We start from the raw sequence: 20,459 nt of genomic DNA, 5'->3' as shown, positions 1-20,459 counted from the left end.
CAGGTTTTCTTTGATATAGGCAGACAAGGCTTCAGTTTCCTGAATGGAGAGTGGAAACACTCTTTCTCAAGGGGGTGTAGCACCTGGTAGGAAGTCAATGGGGCAAACGCATTTCAGCTTTTTTTTTTTCAGAAAGAAAAAAAACAGCAAAATCCTAGTACACAGCTGGGAGCCTAAGCATCAGCTTGGAGAAAGTGGTGAACAGGGCCTACCATGAGAGGTGTGGAGACAGCGGTTAAAGCAGTCTGGGCCCCAACATAAGACCTCCTCATTTTTCCAGTTGAGGTTATGAGCTGCAGCTGGGAGTTCCTAAAGAATCACTTCCAACTACAAAAAGTGTAGAACAATAGGCTATATATATATATATATATATATATATATATATATATATATCATAAAAATCAAAGTCTGTCTGTCTGTCTGTTTGTCTGTCCTTCTGTCTGTCTGTCTGTCCTCTATAGACTTCCAAACGCCTGAACCGTTTGACCCCAAATTTGGCCCACAGATACATTGGGTGCCCGGGAAGGTTATTGCGAAGGTCCCGTCCCCGTCAGATGTACAGGAGGGGAGGGGGAGGGGAAAGAGAGGCGCCCCATATAGATGAATTGGAAAATCTCCTCACTGCAAACACAGGTGAAATAATTAGCTGCAGCAGACACGGCAGTTGGAGCCTTAGCAACCAATAGGATTACTGCTTTCATTTTCACAGGGAGCAATGGTTGCTAGGGAAGCTGCCTCACAACATCCACAGTAATAACTGGTAGACCCCCTACTCCATCTATACAGTACATGTATACAGGACCACCTACTCCATCTATACAGTACATGTATACAGGACCCCCTACTCCATCTATACAGGACATGTATATACAGGACCCCCTACTCCATCTATACAGTACATGTATATACAGGACCCCCTACTCCATCTATACAGTACATGTATATACAGGGCCCCCTACTCCATCTATACAGGACATGTATATACAGGACCCCCTACTCCATCTATACATGACATGTATATACAGGACCCCCTACTCCATCTATACAGTACATATATATACAGGACCCCCTACTCCATCTATACACTACATGTATATACAGGAGCCCCTACTCCATCTATACAGTACATGTATATACAGGGCCCCCTACTCCATCTATACAGTACATGTATATACAGGACCCCCTACTCCATCTATACAGTACATGTATATACAGGAACCCCTACTCCATCTATACAGTACATCTATATACAGGACCCCCTACTCCATCTATACAGTACATGTATATACAGGGCCCCCTTCTCCATCTATACAGTACATGTATATACAGGGCCCCCTACTCCATCTATACAGTACAGGTATATACAGGGCCCCCTACTCCATCTATACAGTACATGTATATACAGGACCCCCTACTCCATCTATACAGTACATGTATATACAGGACCCCCTACTCCATCTATACAGTATATATATATATATACAGGACCCCCTACTCCATCTATACAGTACATGTATATACAGGGCCCCCTACTCCATCTATACAGTACATGTATATACAGGGACCCCTACTCCATCTATACAGTACATGTATATACAGGACCCCCTACTCCATCTATACAGTACATGTATATACAGGGCCCCCTACTCCATCTATACATTACATGTATATACAGGGCCCCCTACTCCATCTATACAGTACAGGTCTATACAGGGCCCCCTACTCCATCTATACAGTACCGGTATATACAGGATCCCCTACTCCATCTATACAGTACATGTATATACAGGGCCCCCTACTCCATCTATACAGTACATGTATATACAGGGCCCCCTACTCCATCTATACAGTACATGTATATACAGGACCCCCTACTCCATCTATACAGTACATGTATATACAGGGCCCCCTACTCCATCTATACAGTACATGTATATACAGGGCCCCCTACTCCATCTATACAGTACATGTATATACAGGACCCCCTACTCCATCTATACAGTACAGGTATACAGGACCCCCTACTCCAACTATACAGTACATGTATATACAGGAGCCCCTACTCCATCCATACAGTACATGTATATACAGGTCACAACAGGTATACCAAACTGTGACTGGGTAACACTGCTACACCAGACCTTACCAATACCGCCATACTGTGCTGGATAACACTGTTATATCAGACCTGACCAATACCACCAAACTGTCACTGGATAACACCTCCATACCAGACCTGACCAATACCGCCATACTGTGACTGGATAACACTGCCACACCAGACCTGACCAATACCGCCACACTGTGACTGGATAACACTGCCACACCAGACCTGACCAATACCGCCATACTGTGACTGGATAACACTGTCATACCAGACCTGACCAATACCGCCATACTGTGACTGGATAACACTGTCATATAAGACCTGAACAATACCGCCATAGTGTGAATGGATAACACTGCCAGACCTGACCAATACCGCTATACTGTGCTGGATAACACTGTCATACCAGACCTGACCAATACCGCCATACTGTGAATGGATAACACTGCCACACCAGACCTGACCAATACCGCTATACTGTGCTGGATAACACTGTCATACCAGACCTGACCAATACCGCCATACTGTGACTGGATAACACTGCCAGACCTGACCAATACCGGCAAACTGTGACTGGGTAACACCGCCACACCAGACCTTACCAATACTGCCATACTGTGACTGGATAACACCATCATATTAGACCTGACCAATACTGCCATACTGTGACTGGATAACACCGCTATACCAGACCTGACCAATACCACCATACCGTGACTGGATAACACCGCCACACCAGACCTGACCAATACTGCCATACTGTGACTGGATAACACCCCCATACCAGACATGACCAATACCGACACACTGTGACTGAATAACACTGCCATACGGGTTAATACAACCCTGCAGGTATACAGGACACTACAGGACCCCAAAACTATACACTGCAGGTGCACGGGACCTCCACAAAACTATATACTACAGGTATACAGGACCCCAAACTTTACACTACAGGTATACAGGACCCCAAAACTATATACTACAGGTATACAGGACCTCCACCAACTATATACTTCAGGTATACAGGACCTCCACCAACTATATACTACAGGTATACAGGACCCCAAACTATACACTACAGGTATACAGGACCCCAAAACTATACACTACAGGTATACAGGAACTCCACCAACTATATACTACAGGTATATAGGACCCCAAACTATACACTACAGGTATACAGGACCTCAAAACCATAGACTACAGGTATACAGGACCTACACCAACTCTATAATACAGGTATACAGCACCTTCACCAACTCTGTACTAGAAGTATACAGGACCCCAAACATACTACAGGTATACAGGAACTCCACCAGCTATATACTACAGGTATATAGGACCCCAAACTATACACTACAGGTATACAGGACCTCCACCAACTCTATACTATAGTTATACAGGACCCTCAAACTATTTACTACAGGTATACAGGACCCCCGGAACTATATACTACAGGTATACAAGACCTCCACCAATTATACACTACAGGTATCCAGGACCCTCAAACTATAAACTACAGGTATACAAGACCTCCACCAACTATACATTACAGGTATACAGCACCAACTATATACTACAGGTATACAGGACCCCCGAACTATACAGTACAGGTATACAGGACCTTCACCAACTGTACACTGCAGGTATACAGGACCTCCCTCAACTATACACTATAGGTATACAGCCCCCCCAACTATACACTACAGATATGCGAGACCCCTAAAAACTATACATTGTGGGTATACAGAACCCCTCCAACTATACACTAATTCCACTGATTAACTCAGATGAAACAATACCTTTAGCTTGGCCTCCTGGGCACCTTAGAACAAATCTAATTAACACACAGACACTTTATACCCGGGCAGCGCTGGGTACATTTTCTAGTATATCATAAAAATCAAAGTCTGTCTGTCTGTCCTTCTGTCTGTCTGTCTGTCTGTCCTCTATAGACTTCCAAACGCCTGAACCGTTTGACCCCAAATTTGGCACACAGATACATTGGGTGCCCGGGAAGGTTATTGCGAAGGTCCCGTCCCCGCCAGATGTACAGGAGGGGAGGGGGAGGGGAAAAAGAGGCGCCCCATAGAGATGAATGGGAAAATCTCCTCACTGCAAACACAGGTGATATAATTAGCTGCAGCAGTTGGAGCCTTAGTAACCAATAGGATTACTGCTTTCATTTTCACAGGGAGCAATGGTTGCTAGGGAAGCTGCCTCACAACATCCACAGTAATAACTGGTAGACCCCCTACTCCATCTATACAGTACATGTATACAGGACCCCCTACTCCATCTATACAGTACATGTATATACAGGACCCCCTACTCCATCTATACAGTACATGTATATACAGGGCCCCCTACTCCATCTATACAGTACATGTATACAGGACCCCCTACTCCATCTATACAGTACATGTATATACAGGACCCCCTACTCCATCTATACAGTACATGTATATACAGGACCCCCTACTCCATCTATACAGTACATGTATATACAGGACCCCCTACTCCATCTATACAGCACATGTATACAGGACCCCCTACTCCATCTATACAGTACATGTATATACAGGACCCCCTACTCCATCTATACAGTACATGTATATTCAGGGCCCCCTACTACATCTATACAGTACATGTATATACAGGACCCCCTACTCCATCTATACAGTAAATGTATATACAGGGCCCCCTACTCCATCTATACAGTACATGTATATACAGGACCTCCTACTCCATCTATACAGTACATGTATATACAGGACCCCCTACTCCATCTATACAGGACATGTATATACAGGGCCCCCTACTCCATCTATACAGTACATGTATATACAAGACCCCCTACTCCATCTATACAGTACATGTATATACAGGACCCCCTACTCCATCTATACAGTACATGTATACAGGACCCCCTACTCCATCTATACAGTACATGTATATACAGGACCCCCTACTCCATCCATACAGTACATGTATATACAGGACCCCCTACTCCATCTATACAGTACATGTATATACAGGACCCCCTACTCCATCTATACAGTACATGTATATACAGGGCCCCCTACTCCATCTATACAGTACATGTATATACAGGGCACAACAGGTATACCAAACTGTGACTGGGTAAAACTGCTACACCAGACCTGACCAATACTGCCATACTGTGCTGGATAACACTGTCATAGCAGACCTGACCAATACCGCCATACTGTGACTGGATAACACTGCCAGACCTGTTCAATACCGCCATACTGTGACTGGATAACACCGACACACCAGACCTGACCAATACCACCATACTGTGACTGGATAACACTGCCACACCAGACCTGACCAATACCGCCACACTGTGACTGGATAACACTGCTATACCAGACCTGATACCAATATACTGTGACTGAATAACACTGCCATACCAGACCTGAACAATACCGCCATACTCTGACTGGATAACACTGCCACACCAGACCTGACCAATACCACCATACTGTGACTGGATAACACTGTCATACCAGACCTGACCAATACCGCCATACTGTGACTGGATTACACTGTCATATAAGACCTGACCAATACCGCCATACTGTGAATGGATAACACCGCCACACCAGACCTGACCAATACCGCTATACTGTGCTGGTTAACACTGTCATACCAGACCTGACCAATACCGCCATACTGTGACTGGATAACACTGCCATACCAGACCTGACCAATACCGCCATACTGTAACTGGATAACACTGCCATACCAGACCTGACCAATACCGCCATACTGTGCTGGATAACACTGTCATATAAGACCTGACCAATACCGCCATACTGTGAATGGATAACACCAACTCCACACCAGACCTGACCAATACCGCTATACTGTGCTGGATAACACTGTCATACCAGAGCTGACCAATACCGCCATACTGTGACTGGATAACACTGTCATACCAGACCTGACCAATACCGCCATACTGTGACTGGATAACACCCCCATACCAGACATGACCAATACCGACACACTGTGACTGAATAACACTGCCATACGGGTTAATACAACCCTGCAGGTATACAGGACACTACAGGTATACAGGACCCCAAAACTATACACTACAAGTGCACGGGACCTCCACAAAACTATATACTACAGGTATACAGGACCCCAAACTTTACACTACAGGTATACAGGACCCCAAAACTATATACTACAGGTATACAGGACCTCCACCAACTATATACTTCAGGTATACAGGACCTCCACCAACTATATACTACAGGTATACAGGAACTCCACCAACTATATACTACAGGTATATAGGACCCCAAACTATACACTACAGGTATACAGGACCTCAAAACCATACACTACAGGTATACAGGACCTACACCAACTCTATAATATAGGTATACAACACCTTCACCAACTCTGTACTAGAAGTATACAGGACCCCAAACATACTACAGGTATACAGGAACTCCACCAGATATATACTACAGGTATATAGGACCCCAAACTATACACTACAGGTATACAGGACCTCCACCAACTCTATACTATAGTTATACAGGACCCTCAAACTATTTACTACAGGTATACAGGACCCCCGGAACTATATACTACAGGTATACAAGACCTCCACCAATTATACACTACAGGTATCCAGGACCCTCAAACTATAAACTACAGGTATACAAGACCTCCACCAACTATACATTACAGGTATACAGCACCCACTATATACTACAGGTATACAGGACCCCCAAACTATACAGTACAGGTATACAGGACCTTCACCAACTGTACACTGCAGGTATACAGGACCTCCCTCAACTATACACTATAGGTATACAGCCCCCCCAACTATACACTACAGATATGCGAGACCCCTAAAAACTATACATTGTGGGTATACGGAACCCCTCCAACTATGCACTACAGATATACACTAATTCCACTGATTAACTCAGATGAAACAATACCTTTAGCTTGGCCTCCTGGGCACCTTAGAACAAATCTAATTAACACACTGACACTTTATACCCGGGCAGCGCCGGGTACATTTCCTAGTATATATATATATATATATATATATATATATATATGTGTGTGTGCCAATATATAAAAGTGCAAAGCAAATAAAGATTATATACATGTACCACTAACTCAATTCAGCCAGGAGGCAGAACACAGATAGGGAGTGTGGATGGTTAAGGGACCATGTGAAAGGACCAGAGTTAAAGCTGACTTGCGCCCCGGATCAGAAGAAGAGGATCGGTCACGGTTGTGACATTAATGGAGTGTATGGCTTATTGTAATGGTATGGACAGATACTGCAGTTTTTGCTTGGAAATGCTGAAGCTCCTTTAGGGTTATCTTTGATCTTTATGCTGCCATGCTAATTAATGCCTCCCTTGCCCAGTCTGAGGGTACTCTCCCACCAAGCGATTTTTCGGCGATAAACGATTAACAATAAACGATCTCAAACGACTGCTATGGTGAACGACCTGAAATCGTTCACCCAATTACACGGAACAATGATCGTTACTTATGATCGTTCTTGTGGTTTGTCCTGTCTTCACGATTGCGTTCATTGCTACTGCAAACTACCAAACGATATCTTATTACATGCAAACGAGTTCCAACGATAAAAATACGTTCAAATTCTTTCAAATGACCAATGATTTCTCGTTGGTTGTTTAATCGTTGTTTACTATTACACTAAATGATTATCGCTCAAATCCGAATAATCTAACGATTTTTCGAACGATAATCGCTCCATGTAATGCCACCCTGAGAGTTTGGGTGTGCTGCCAATCCTTGGCAGGTTTTTTGTTGTACCATGTTTTTTCCATTTGATTATAATGATTTTGATGGGGCTCAATATAAAAACCAACACAGACTTGTACTTCTCAACAATTCAGTCCTTGATCATCCCTTGCTTGGAGATCTCCTGGGTCTTCATAGTGGTGTTTGGGTAGTGATGACTCTTCCTAATTGGTGTTGCAGCCTCAGGGCCTTCCAAAAAAGGTGTTATCTACTGACAGACCATGTGGCACTTGCTGTAGATTGTGACTTCTGAAGCATGTGACTTCTGAAGGAAATTGGTTGCACCAGAACTTTTTAGGGGCTTCATAGCAAAAGACGTGAATACATATGCACATGTCAATTTTTAGGGTTTTTTCCCAAAAAATATTTTTGAAAATATATTTTTGTCTTTTCACTTAGACTAACACACATAATTCAGATTTAAAAACATTTAAACAGGTTGAAATTAAACAAAATGTGTAAAAAGTCAAAAAGTCTTTCACAAGACCCAGTAGCTATTGTTCTCCCTGCCAATGCTTAAAGACTTGGGGCTCATTCTTATACTGTACAACAGATACATATTATTGTAAACCCCTAACCCATAGCCCAACACAAACCCATATTGTACTTCTTGTGCATTTAATTCTGCGTATTTAATTTTTGTAGTTCTAAGGGGAGAGCATGGTTTTGTAATATGAACTTGTAGGGTTTGTGTATATTAGCTTATAGCCGTTCCACCTTATTGTCAATGCAGTATACAAATACAAGCAACAAATTGAATTAAAACAGACTGTTAACACTTTTTTGCATATTCCTAGGGGAAACTTTGTGGGATGTGTGGAAACTATGATGGAAATTCAATCAATGACTTTACAACTCGAAACAATGCCATTGTTGGAAACACAGAAGAATTTGGAAACAGTTGGAAGTTAACTCCAAGCTGTCCAGATGCCACTTTCAAGAGGGACCCTTGTTCATTAAACCCATATAGAGTAGCGTGGGCACAGAAGCAGTGCAGTGTCATAAACAATGAAGCCTTCTTTACTTGTCATCCATATGTATGTATAACAAAATTCAAAAATATAAATGTCTCCTGCCATGCAGCAAAAATCATAGTTCCTGATTTAATATGGTAAAAGGTGTATGTCCAAATCAGTTATCATTTTTGTATTTTTAGGTTGACCCCTTTAAGTACTATGAAGCATGTGTCACTGATTCTTGTGCTTGTAACAGCGGTGGAGATTGTGAGTGTTTATGTACAGCAGTTGCTGCCTATGCACAGGCTTGTGGGGAATTTGGCATATGCATCTCCTGGAGAACTCCAGACCTCTGTCGTAAGTAAATAAGTCATAATATTGATTCACATTACTCTTTAAGCCAATATCCAGACAAAAAATTGTTGCTTGTCTTTAGTTTAGTTTAACTTGACTGTATGGGAACATATGTGTGTGTGTGTGTGTTAAATAATTGTGCTGTATTCACACACTCAGGCCATACTGGTTGCAGTGGTACCCAGAGAAAATGCCTACGTGAGATGGTGGCCCAATCCTTTGTGTGGTTAAATCCAATGCCTGGAATTGAAACATGGTTTGCACTGTTCCCAAAAGAGAAGTGTATTGCCCACAAGGGCATGTAGCAGTTACAATTGTGCTCAAAAGTTTACAGACCTCGGCAAAATTTTTCAGAGAACATGAATGACAACACAAAAACTTGGTTTCCCACTCATGGTTAGTGGTTGGGTGAAGCCATTTATTGTCAAACTACTGTGTTTTCTCTTTTTTAAAATCATAATGACAACCAAAAACATCCAAATGACCCTGATCCAAAGTTTACATACTACAGTTCTTAATACTGTGTATTACCCCCTCTAACATCAATGACAGCTTAAAGTCTTTTTGTAGTTGTGGATGAAGCTCTTCATTTTCTCAGGTGGTAAAGCTGACCATTCTTCCTGGCAAAAAACCTCAAGTTCCTGTAAATTCCTGGGCTGTCTTGCATGAACTGCGTGCTTGAGATCTCCCCAGAGTGGCTCAATGATATTGAGAACAGGAGACTGAGATGGCCACTCCAGAACCTTCACTTTGTTCTGCTGTAACCAATGACAGGTCAACTTGGCCTTGTGTTTTGGACTGTTGTCATTAAAGTACGTCGCATGCGCAGCTTCCGGGCTGATGAGTTTAAATTTTCCTTCAGTATTTGCTGATAACGTGCTGCATTCATCTTTCCTTCAACTTTGATCAAGTTTCCTGTGCCTTTGTAGCTCGCATATACCCAAAACATCAGCGATGCACTTCTGTGCTTTACAATAGGAATGGTATTCCTTTCATCATAGGTGTTGTTGACACCTTTCCAAATGTACGTTTCTGGTTGTGGTTCTGATTTTGGTCTCAACACTCCAAATGACCTTGTTCCACAAGTTTTGAGGCTTGTCTCTTTGCTGTAAGCAAGATACTTTGTGGAATTTACGTGGTAATGGCATGCTTATGGCAGCCCATTTTTCTTCAAGTGCCTCCTTTCTGTGCATCTTGAAACAGCCACACTGCTAGTTTTCAGAGTCCTGTATTTCAGCTGATGTTATGTGTGTTTTTTTCTTTTTTTTGCCTCCCGACCAATTTTGTGGCAGTTGTGACCGGAAATTTTTTTGGTCTACCTGACTGTGGTTTTGTTTTTTCAGAGCGCCTAATTTTCCATTTGTTTATCACAGTCTAAACACTGCTGACTGCCATTATCAATTCCTTGGATATCAGAACAAAGTGAAGGTTCTGGGTTTGCCATCTCAATCTCCTGACCTCAATATCTTTGAGCCACTCTGGGGATATCTTAAGCACGCAGTTCATGCTAGACAGCCCATAAATTTACAGGAGTTTGAGGCTTTTATGCCAAGAAGAATGGATAGCTTTACTATCTGAGAAAATAAAAAGCCTCATCCACAACTACCACAAAAGACTTCAATCTGTCATTGATGTTAGAGGGGGCAGTACACAGTATTAAGAACTGGGGTATGTAAAGTTTTGATCGGGTCATTTGGATGTTTTTGGTTGACATTATGATTTAACCCCTTGCCTCTGTAGCCTGTTTTGGCCTTGATGCCCAGGGCCTTTTTTTTCAAATCTGACTTCTTTTTATGTAGTGATAATTCTACGGTGCTTTTAACTATCACGATTATTCTGAGATAGTTTTTTCGTGACATATTCCTCTTTATGTTTGTGGTATACTTTGGTTCATACACTCAGTAGTGTTTTTTTTTTGTTTAGTTAAAAAAAAAACAAAAAAACATTTGCGCAAACATTAGAACAAAATCATGTTAAAACCTCAATTATCCACATCCTACCCCATACAATCTCCATTTGCTAAATATACCCGGTCTAGTTCATTACCATCCATTATAAAACATAACCAAACAGCATTATGGTCCGGAGGGGATTTCATCAGGGGGCTCAATCCATCCCTTTACCAGGTACTAAAATCTAAAATCTTCCCCTTACCATCAGTATATACCAGTTTACTAACACCACCACTAACGATATTAACTTATTATTACTGCAACATCTGCAACCTGTCTACTTTATGGTGACATCATTTGGTGAACGTCCTTTTAGTTTTAGGATGTTAGAGGACTTCGAAATTTCGCAGCAATTTTTTTTTCATTTTCATGAAAATTTCAAATTCTTATTTTATTAGGGACCAATTCAGTGGATTTGTGGAGCCTGTATGTTAGTTATCCCCATAAATTCCTCCACTGTAAAAACTGCACCCCTCAAAGTATTCAAAGTAACATTTCAAAAGTTTATTTACCTTTTAGGTGTTTCGCAGAAATTTAAGCAAGTTGGAGGGGAAATTTTAAAGTTTCATTTTTTCTGGCAGATATTCTATTTTAATCTATTTTTTCTCTAACACAGCAAATAATAACTGAGAAATACCACTCACTATTGATTCCCTTTATTCCAATTTTTCTTGAAATCCCCCATATGCGGTCGCAGTGCGTCACCTGACTCAACCACAGGCCACAGACATGACAGAGACCTGGGGAATTTTGGGGCCTTTTCTATTTCATTTTTTTTTATTTTTTAGCTATAATAGTTTGTCACAGAGGCCTTGCGGTGCCAAAATATTTGTGTAAGACAAGTTGGCATTTCCATCCGTACCATTCTGGGGGACCAGTGACAGCCTAATCCCTTTTTATGAATAAAAAACACAATTTAGCAGCTGTTTTTTTTTGTACGCTGTTTACTATATGTTACATATTACATGTTATCGTTATTCGTCAAGTCAGTACGATTACAGCGATATCCAGTGGCGTAGCTACCATAAAGGCAGGGAAGGCGGTTGCTATGTGGCCCATGGAGGGAGGGGGCCCAGGGAAGATAAGAGCCTCCTGTAGCCTTTTGCTTAACCCCTTATTTACTGCAGTGTAGGGATGGTCCGAAACTGCCGAGGTTCGGGTTCGTATGAACCCGAACACTCGGCATCAGATTCCCGCTGTCTGCCCGCCTCGTGGAGCGGGTGGATACAGCGGGAGGACTGCCTGGAAAACTGGGATACAGCCTATGGCTATGGCTGTATCCCAGTTTTCCAGGTGGTCCTCCGGCTGTATCCACCCTCTCCACGGAGCGGGCAGACAGCGGGAATCATTACCGAGAGTTCGGGTTCGTACGATCCCTACTGCAGTGTTACATAGTTAGTTAATAGTTAATACGGTTGAAAAAAGACACATGTCCATCAAGTTCAACCAAGGAGGGGATGGATACAGGGAAGGGGGAGGGGTGATAGGTTCTATACATATGCATCTATATTATTTTGGTCTAAGAACTTGTCTAGCCCTGTTTTGAAGCCCTCTACTGTTTTTGCTGTGACCAGATCCTGTGGTAGACTGTTCCACAGATTCACAGTTCTCATGGTAAAGAAGGCTTGTCGCCTCCGGAGATTGAACCTTTTTTTCTCCAGGCGGAGGCAGTGCCCTCTTGTCCTTTGAGGGGGTTTTACCTGGAACATCTTTTCCCCATATCTCTTGTAGGGGCCATTTATATATTTAAATAAGTTAATCATATCTCCCCTTAAACGTGTCTTCTCCAGACTAAACAAATGTAATTCTTTTAATCTCTCCTCATAACTAAGATGCTCCATTCCCCTTATTAGTTTAGTTGCCCGTCTTTGTACCCTCTCCAGCTCTAGAACATCCTTTTTATGAATCGGGTTCCAAAACTGGACGGCATACTCCAGATGAGGCCGCACCAAAGCTTTATAAAGCGGTAATATTATATCCCTGTCCCGAGAGTCCATGCCTGTTTTAATGCATGACAATATCCTACTGGCCTTAGAAGCAGCTGACTGACATTGTGTGCTGTTCTGTAGTCTATTATCTACAAGTACACCCAGATCCTTCTCCATCAGCGACTCTCCCAGAGTAACTCCCCCCAGGACATATGATGCATGTGGGTTATTAGTACCCAGGTGCATAACTTTACATTTATCCACATTGAACCTCATTTGCCAAGTGGACACCCAAACACTCAGTGTGTCTAAGTCATCCTGTAACATCCGCACATCTTCCATAGACTGTACTGTACTACAAAGCTTGGTGTCATCTGCAAAGATAGAAATATTGCTGTTAATTCCATTCTCAATATCATTAATAAACAAGTTAAACAGAAGAGGGCCCAGTACTGACCCTTGGGGTACACCACTTATTACCGGGGACCATTCGGAGTAGGAATCATTGACCACCACTCTCTGGGTACGATTATTAAGCCAGTTTTCAATCCAGTTACACATTAAATTTTCCAAACCGATAGACTTTAACTTACCCATCAGACGTCCATGAGGAACTGTGTCAAACGCTTTTGCAAAATCCAGGTACACTATATCCACAGCCGCGCCGCCATCCAGGCTTCTACTTACCTCTTCATAGAAACATATTAGGTTGGTTTGACAGCTTCTGTCCTTAGTAAAACCATGCTGGTTATCACTTATAATACTATTAGCCACTACATATTCCTGGATGTGGTCCCTTATAAGCCCCTCAAATAGTTTCCCCACAATGGACGTTAAGCTTACGGGTCTATAGTTACCTGGGGAAGTTCGAGAGCCCTTTTTGAAGATCGGCATTACATTTGCCTTACGCCAGTCCCTCGGCACAATATCAGTAAGCAAAGAATCACGAAATATTTCATACAAGGGTAGTGAAATTACAGAACTGAGTTCCCTAAGAACTCTGGGGTGCAATCCATCAGGCCCTGGAGCTTTGGTTACATTGAGTTTGTTTAATTTATCTTGGACCATATCTATAGTAAACCAGTTCAGTACATTACATGTGTTAGCAGCACTGGCCCCACCCACCTCAGTACTGGCCCCACCCACCACAGCTCCATCCTCTTTTGTATATACAGAACTGAAGAACCCATTAAGTAACTCAGCTTTCTCCTGATCCCCAGTTATTAATTCCCCGTCGCCATTATTTAGGGGTCCTACATGCTCTGACCTTGGTTTTTTTGCATTAATATATTTGAAGAATTTTTTGGGGTTTCTTTTGCTTTCTATAGCTACCTGCCTTTCATTGTGAATTTTTGCTGCTTTTATTAAATTTTTACAGGTTTTGTTGACTTCTTTGTAATGTTTAAATGCTACAGCTGACCCCTCTGATTTATATTTTTTGAATGCCCCTTTTTTCTCATTTATAGCCCTTCTAACCTCGGTTGTAAGCCATGTGGGATTGGATTTTAACCGTTTATATTTGTTACCCATAGGAATATATTTGGCAGTACAGTTATTTAATGTGGATTTGAAGATTGTGTGTAAGTGACCCAGTGTTCTCTAACATGCTGCAAAACAAAAAAAAGGTTAATACAGAAGACAATTAGCTATCTGCCTGACTACTCTGATAAGCTCTGACCTCTGTTCTCTGAGCTCCTGCAGAGGTCAGGGGTTATCAGTGCAGGAGTAGCAAAGGAGAGAGCTAGTTGTCTTATGTATAAACCCTTTTTTGTGTTACAGCATGTAAGAGAACACTGGGTCACTTACACACTGCAGTAAATAAAGCGTTAAGCAAAAGGTAGTCTGCTCCTGCACCTATGTATATAACCATAGGATTCTGCCTCTGGCCACAAGAGAATTTAGTTTTTGGCCACATCACCGAGTATGTATGTGTGTATGTATATATATATATATATATATATATATATATATATATTAATATTAGTGTGTAGGGGAAGGGGGCCCCATACAGTTTTTTGCTATGGGGCCCCATGAATCCTAGCTACGCCCCTGGCGATATCTTTTTTATATAGCTTTTGCAACAACTGGAGGGCCACAGTTTGGTGACCCATGGTTTATGGCATTTATACTATAACAACTGTTTGTGTGTTGCATATTGTAAGAGCAGTCATATTTTTATTTTTTCGCCAATAGAGTTATTTGAGGGCTTTTTTTATGCGGCATAAGCTGAAGTTTTTAGTGGTACACCTTTTGGGTACATGTGATGTTTTGACATTTTTTAGGGGGTGGGACTAACAAAAAAATATTCATTGTCATTTTGATTAGTTTTTTATTTATTTTTTTGCAGCGTTCATTGGGCGGTATAATTAATGTAACGGGTTAATAGAGTGGGTTATAACGGACATGGCGATACCAAATATATGTATCTCTTTTATAGGGGATTATTTATAAAAGGGGATAGGGAATGTGTATGTTTATTTATATTTATTTAATTTATTAATTTATTTATTTGTGTATTTATGTATGTATGTATGTATGTATGTATGTATGTATCTATGTATTTATTTATATGTGTGTGTGTTTTAACTTTTGCAGATACACATATAATACATTATAGCACATGATCTGTTTTGTAATGTATTATAGAGTGAATGAGCTGTCAGCGCACTGACAGCTCATTCAAACGATCAGACCCCTGCCTCAGTGCAGGGGCCTGATCATTCTAACCATAGCAGCCCAGGCGCATTAAGCAGCGTCTGGGTTGCTATGGTAACCCCTCCCCGGAGCCAGGATGAAGGGAGGTCGGAGGGAGCAGACCTGCCTCTGGATGCCCCATAGATGCTGTAGTACCATGGACCGCGGCACCTATGGGGTTAACCGCCTGGGGAGCGCGGCTCCCCTCCGGACAGTGGCAGCAGGTGGAGGAGGCTGTGTGAGACAGCTTCCTCCCGCTGCCTGATCTTTGTTAGGGACAGCGGGGGGAGGCAGGGAAAGCATGACGTTTGAGGAACGTAATTTTGCAGGAACTACCTGCATAAGATGACGTTCCCCAAACGTCACATTGCGGCAAGGGGTTAAAAAGAGAAAACACAGAAGTTTGATAATAAATGCCTTCACTCAACCACTATTCATGAGTGGGAAAAAATTCTGCCAGGGTATGTAAACTTTTGAGCACAACTGTATACTTTGCGGTTCTTACTTTTGTCCGTGAGGGATGGAAATGGTTAATCAGCTTATGTAAGGTAAATGAAATGTGCTGATCAGATCATGTCTGGACGACCTGCTCTCAACACCTGCTTACTAATCAATATCTGAGTACTGATATGAAAAGGTAATAAATGATGTCTGAGTTTTTGTTGAGAATGAAAGAAAATAAGGTAATAATTGATCATTTTTTACTGTATCACACGCTAGATGATCATAGCTATCATATGATGGAAAATTCCCTGATTCTTGTTAAAATGCTTATTCAGGTATATATGCCCACTGCAATGGGTATATAAAATTAACAAATCAATAAATTATGCTTCTGCTCAGGTTCACCCTGTGTTGAATACATCTACATCGGTCCAAGCTGTCCTATCTGATCTGGCAACCACATAATATACCATATATGAAGATGACCCTAACAGTTTTTGGCATCCCTGGGTAGGCTGGCAAGTGAAGAAGGCTAGGGTGGACACTAGGACCCAGTGGTAGTCTCTAAAGAAATTACAATGTTAATGAAGGGCTGCACCAGTGTGGTAGATCAAGTCCCTTGGGGCAAACACTGATAATGGTGGATCAGGGGTCTCCCAAGTTGGTATATGTGCAGATTATACCTGACACAGGGAGGTGAGGAGCAAGTGCATTGAGCACTTTGCTGAGAGACTTGAAATGCTTCCAACATTATACACAAATGTGTTGGGAAGGCAAGTTGCATAATATGGGGGATGTGCAGGAGAAGGATTGTATGCAATAATGTGAGGAGCATGAGAGTGCAGATAGCCTAGAATATATTCTCATTATCCTTTAAAGTGTTACTGTCATTGAAAACTCACAGACATGGAAAAAGTTTTGAGCGGTCAGTGTCTAAGTGCTTAGTATTCTAGATTTAGCCAGGAGAAACATGTAGCAGTACAGGTAATTTTCTGGCTTGGTGCTCTAATTAATTACAGTAGATGAGCTCCATAGATTTAGGGCAATCTTACATGGCCCAGTGTCAAGCCTTTGCAGAGTCTTCATATGTCTTAAGCAGGACCACATAAATGATAGTTGGATCATTTGTGTGGCCATTTAAGACAGGGAGATGTGTAGCCGATAATGAAAATGTATATGACTGCACAAAAAACTAAATCACTTAATGAATGAGAAGTTTCTTGTTCATTGGCTTATTTACACTAATTATTGCGTAAAAAAAAGAGCATTCCGAGAAACGCTTATTACTGAGAATTATAAGTAGTGGGCTTTACTATATAAGGAGTTGATATCTAAGCCATGTTTCAAACATTTCTGCCTTTGAAGAGACAGTATTTTTTCAAGTGAGCACAAGCTAATATCTTAATTCTCAAATCAGTAAATCTCTTATATAATGTGAATTGTGAATGATTTTAAACCAATGGTAGATTGCATTTATTAAAAAAAAAATAACTAGTAGATTATTTTTGCAGAATATAAATTTCACACCTGACAAATTAATTAATGATTTCTAATTGTATATATATTACAGTGGTCCCTTAACATACGATATTAATTGGTTCCGTAAGGACCATTGTATGTTGAAACTATTGTTGTATGTGGAGACCATAACTCTATAAAAAATTGGTAATTGGTTCTGTAGCCCCCAAAATGTCATCCCAAAATGAGAGAAAAAATAAGGTTAAAAAGAAAATAAGCAGATGATTAATATTGATAAAACAAGTCCTTACTGTCAGGTATGGGACTGAAGGACACAAGACAGGTGAGGCCCTAGCACTGACACCTGATGATAAACCCTAGCTTAGTCACTCTTACAAGGAGGCTCTATTGGCAAGGAAGAACACATAGGGGAGAATACTTATAGAGGCTGGTCCAGCCCCAGAGCGTGAATAGAGCTGAGACTCCAGCTCCAACTACACATACAAAGCCTACTGGCGGTGCTTGCCGTCAGTTAATTCCAATAGCGGGCAGTTAAAGCCCGGCCACGGCAAGATCAAAGGACGCTTCTGCCGCACCCCTGGCAACCGGCCGACTCCGACTGTGATGGCTGGCTCCTGACTCCTTACATAGAATAGTTAGAAAGAGCTACTGGAGGCTGTAAATCACTTTCTGTGTAAAGGACTGTCACATTTTCAGGGCCCTGTACAGAAAACACAGGTTCTCAGAAAATAAAATGTAGCTGCCCTCACCTGGTGCCCAAAGGAGCAATACAGGACATATAGTATCAGGCTATGTTCACACTATGTAAGAGACCGGCTGTTCCATGACCCGACAGGGTTTTCTACAGCCGCAATTCACTGAATTGCGGCCGCAGAAAACTGACATGTCAGTTATTTGGGGCGCCGCACGGGATCCCTGCCGGAGCGTATACAATGTGTATACGCTCCAGCTGAGATCCCATAAAACAATAGGCTATGTTCCCCTCTGCCGATGGCAACAACGGCCGTACTTTTACGTAGTGTGAACATAGCCTCACACTGTACTGTAGGGAGACGCTACTAGCCAATCAGTGCATGCACTTCAGTAATACTGGGGTTTAATAGTAATAAGGCCACTTTTAGTGATCAATCATCTAGTTATTCACATGTGCAGCAGATCCTGACTGTCTGTAGCATTGTATGCCGAGTCTGGTCTCAAGTTATGATGGTCCAGCAAGGACCACTATATGTTGAAAATATTATATCCTGAGGTCATTGTAAGTTGAGGAATCACTGCAGATATTTTTTTGTAATTGGCTGGCATTTCTGCATCCCAACGCAGTGTTTAATATTGTTTTGTCTTTTTGTTTTTAACCTCCAATGTTGACTTTGTAAACAGCTCTCTTCTGTGACTACTATAATGAAGATAATGGTTGTGAGTGGCACTATAAACCCTGTGGTGTCCCCTGCATGAAAACCTGTAGGAATCCAAATGGTACATGCAACTATGAAATAAGAGGTCTGGAAGGTAAATATATTGCAGGTTTATTTTATTATTTTGTACAATACTTCTCTAAGAAAGATAAATATAAATATATATATATATATATATATATATATATATATACAGTGTATATATATATATATATATATATATACACCTTATGGTTGTTGTCCATTAAACAGGATGTTATCCCAATTGTCCTCCTGAAAATCCTTACTTTGACGAAGATGAAATGAAGTGTGTTGCACAATGTGGCTGCTATGATGAGGAAAGGAAGCACTACAAACTCGGAGAAGAGGTTCCAAGTGAAAAGAACTGTCATGTTTGGTATATTTTTTTCTTTTGAACAATTAAAAACTATTATTCATAGATCATATGACAAACAGGAATTACAAAACTATAAGTCTACTGGCAAATATTATGTGCTTTTGGTGACACCGCTGTATTGAAGCGCAGCAGGAGCCAAAGTAAACAGGAGCTGAGCCACAGTAAGCAGGGGCTGCCACTATACAGTGAATGAATCCAACTGCTTCTGGCTGTGAATGGTCACGGTATAGTGGGGGCACTGAACAGCTTACTATCAGGAGTGCTAGGTGTCTGCAGCCCACTACACCCCATCAGTGATTGATGGATTAACCCTCTGCGAAAGTTATCAATCAAAATAATCCGGAAAACCCTTTAAAGGCCCAGAATTTTTTTTTACAAAGTTTAGAGTACCTAAAGTGCGATTCCTTTATAGTCCAAAGCTAAACAATCGACGAGTCCTGCAGTCTGCCTGCTCTATGGAAGAGGGTGGCTACAGCCTGAGGGACGCCTGGAAAACCTCTGAAAAAATGGCTGTATCAATCTTTTTCAGACGATCATCGGACTGTATCCTCCCTCCTGGCAGACTGCAGGATTTAAACACCAATCGTTTAGCTTCATACAAAGCTAAATAAATCCTGCTTTGCTTATAGGAACTGTACCATCAGGCCTGGGCTGAAGCACTGGAGGCGGGCTGACCCACCCCCAGTGCGAGGAACCCCCTGCCCCTCTATGACACTGCTTAATTAGAATCAATGGAGCTGTATCATAGAGGAATGGGGGGTTCCTCCCATTGGGGGTGGGTTGTCCCCCCTCCAGTGCTTCAGCCCAGGCCTGATGGTGCAATTACTTTAACTCTAATCATGTTCCCAGACTCTTGTGAACAAATGCAGCTGAGATCATCCTGCTGTGTCAT

The 20,459-nt window shown here is 41.8% G+C and overlaps 1 protein-coding gene across 1 annotated transcript in view; it reads left to right on the top strand.

Annotated features, from left to right (window-relative positions):
* The window catches only part of LOC138789260 (mucin-2-like), a 51,158-nt gene extending 31,572 nt beyond the window's left edge, over positions 1 to 19,586 (top strand). Inside the window, exons 13-16 of the mRNA XM_069967861.1 lie at positions 8,749 to 8,988; positions 9,108 to 9,264; positions 19,136 to 19,264; positions 19,423 to 19,586. Coding sequence (XP_069823962.1) covers positions 8,749 to 8,988; positions 9,108 to 9,264; positions 19,136 to 19,264; positions 19,423 to 19,586 — 690 coding nt within the window. The remainder of the gene's footprint in view (positions 1 to 8,748; positions 8,989 to 9,107; positions 9,265 to 19,135; positions 19,265 to 19,422) is intronic.
* The last annotated feature ends 873 nt before the right edge of the window (positions 19,587 to 20,459 follow it).

Source organism: Dendropsophus ebraccatus, chromosome 4, assembly GCF_027789765.1.
Source record: "Dendropsophus ebraccatus isolate aDenEbr1 chromosome 4, aDenEbr1.pat, whole genome shotgun sequence".
Lineage (NCBI taxonomy): Eukaryota > Metazoa > Chordata > Amphibia > Anura > Hylidae > Dendropsophus > Dendropsophus ebraccatus.
Note: the sequence above shows the minus strand (reverse complement) of the source record. Positions and strands in the feature narration are given on the sequence as shown.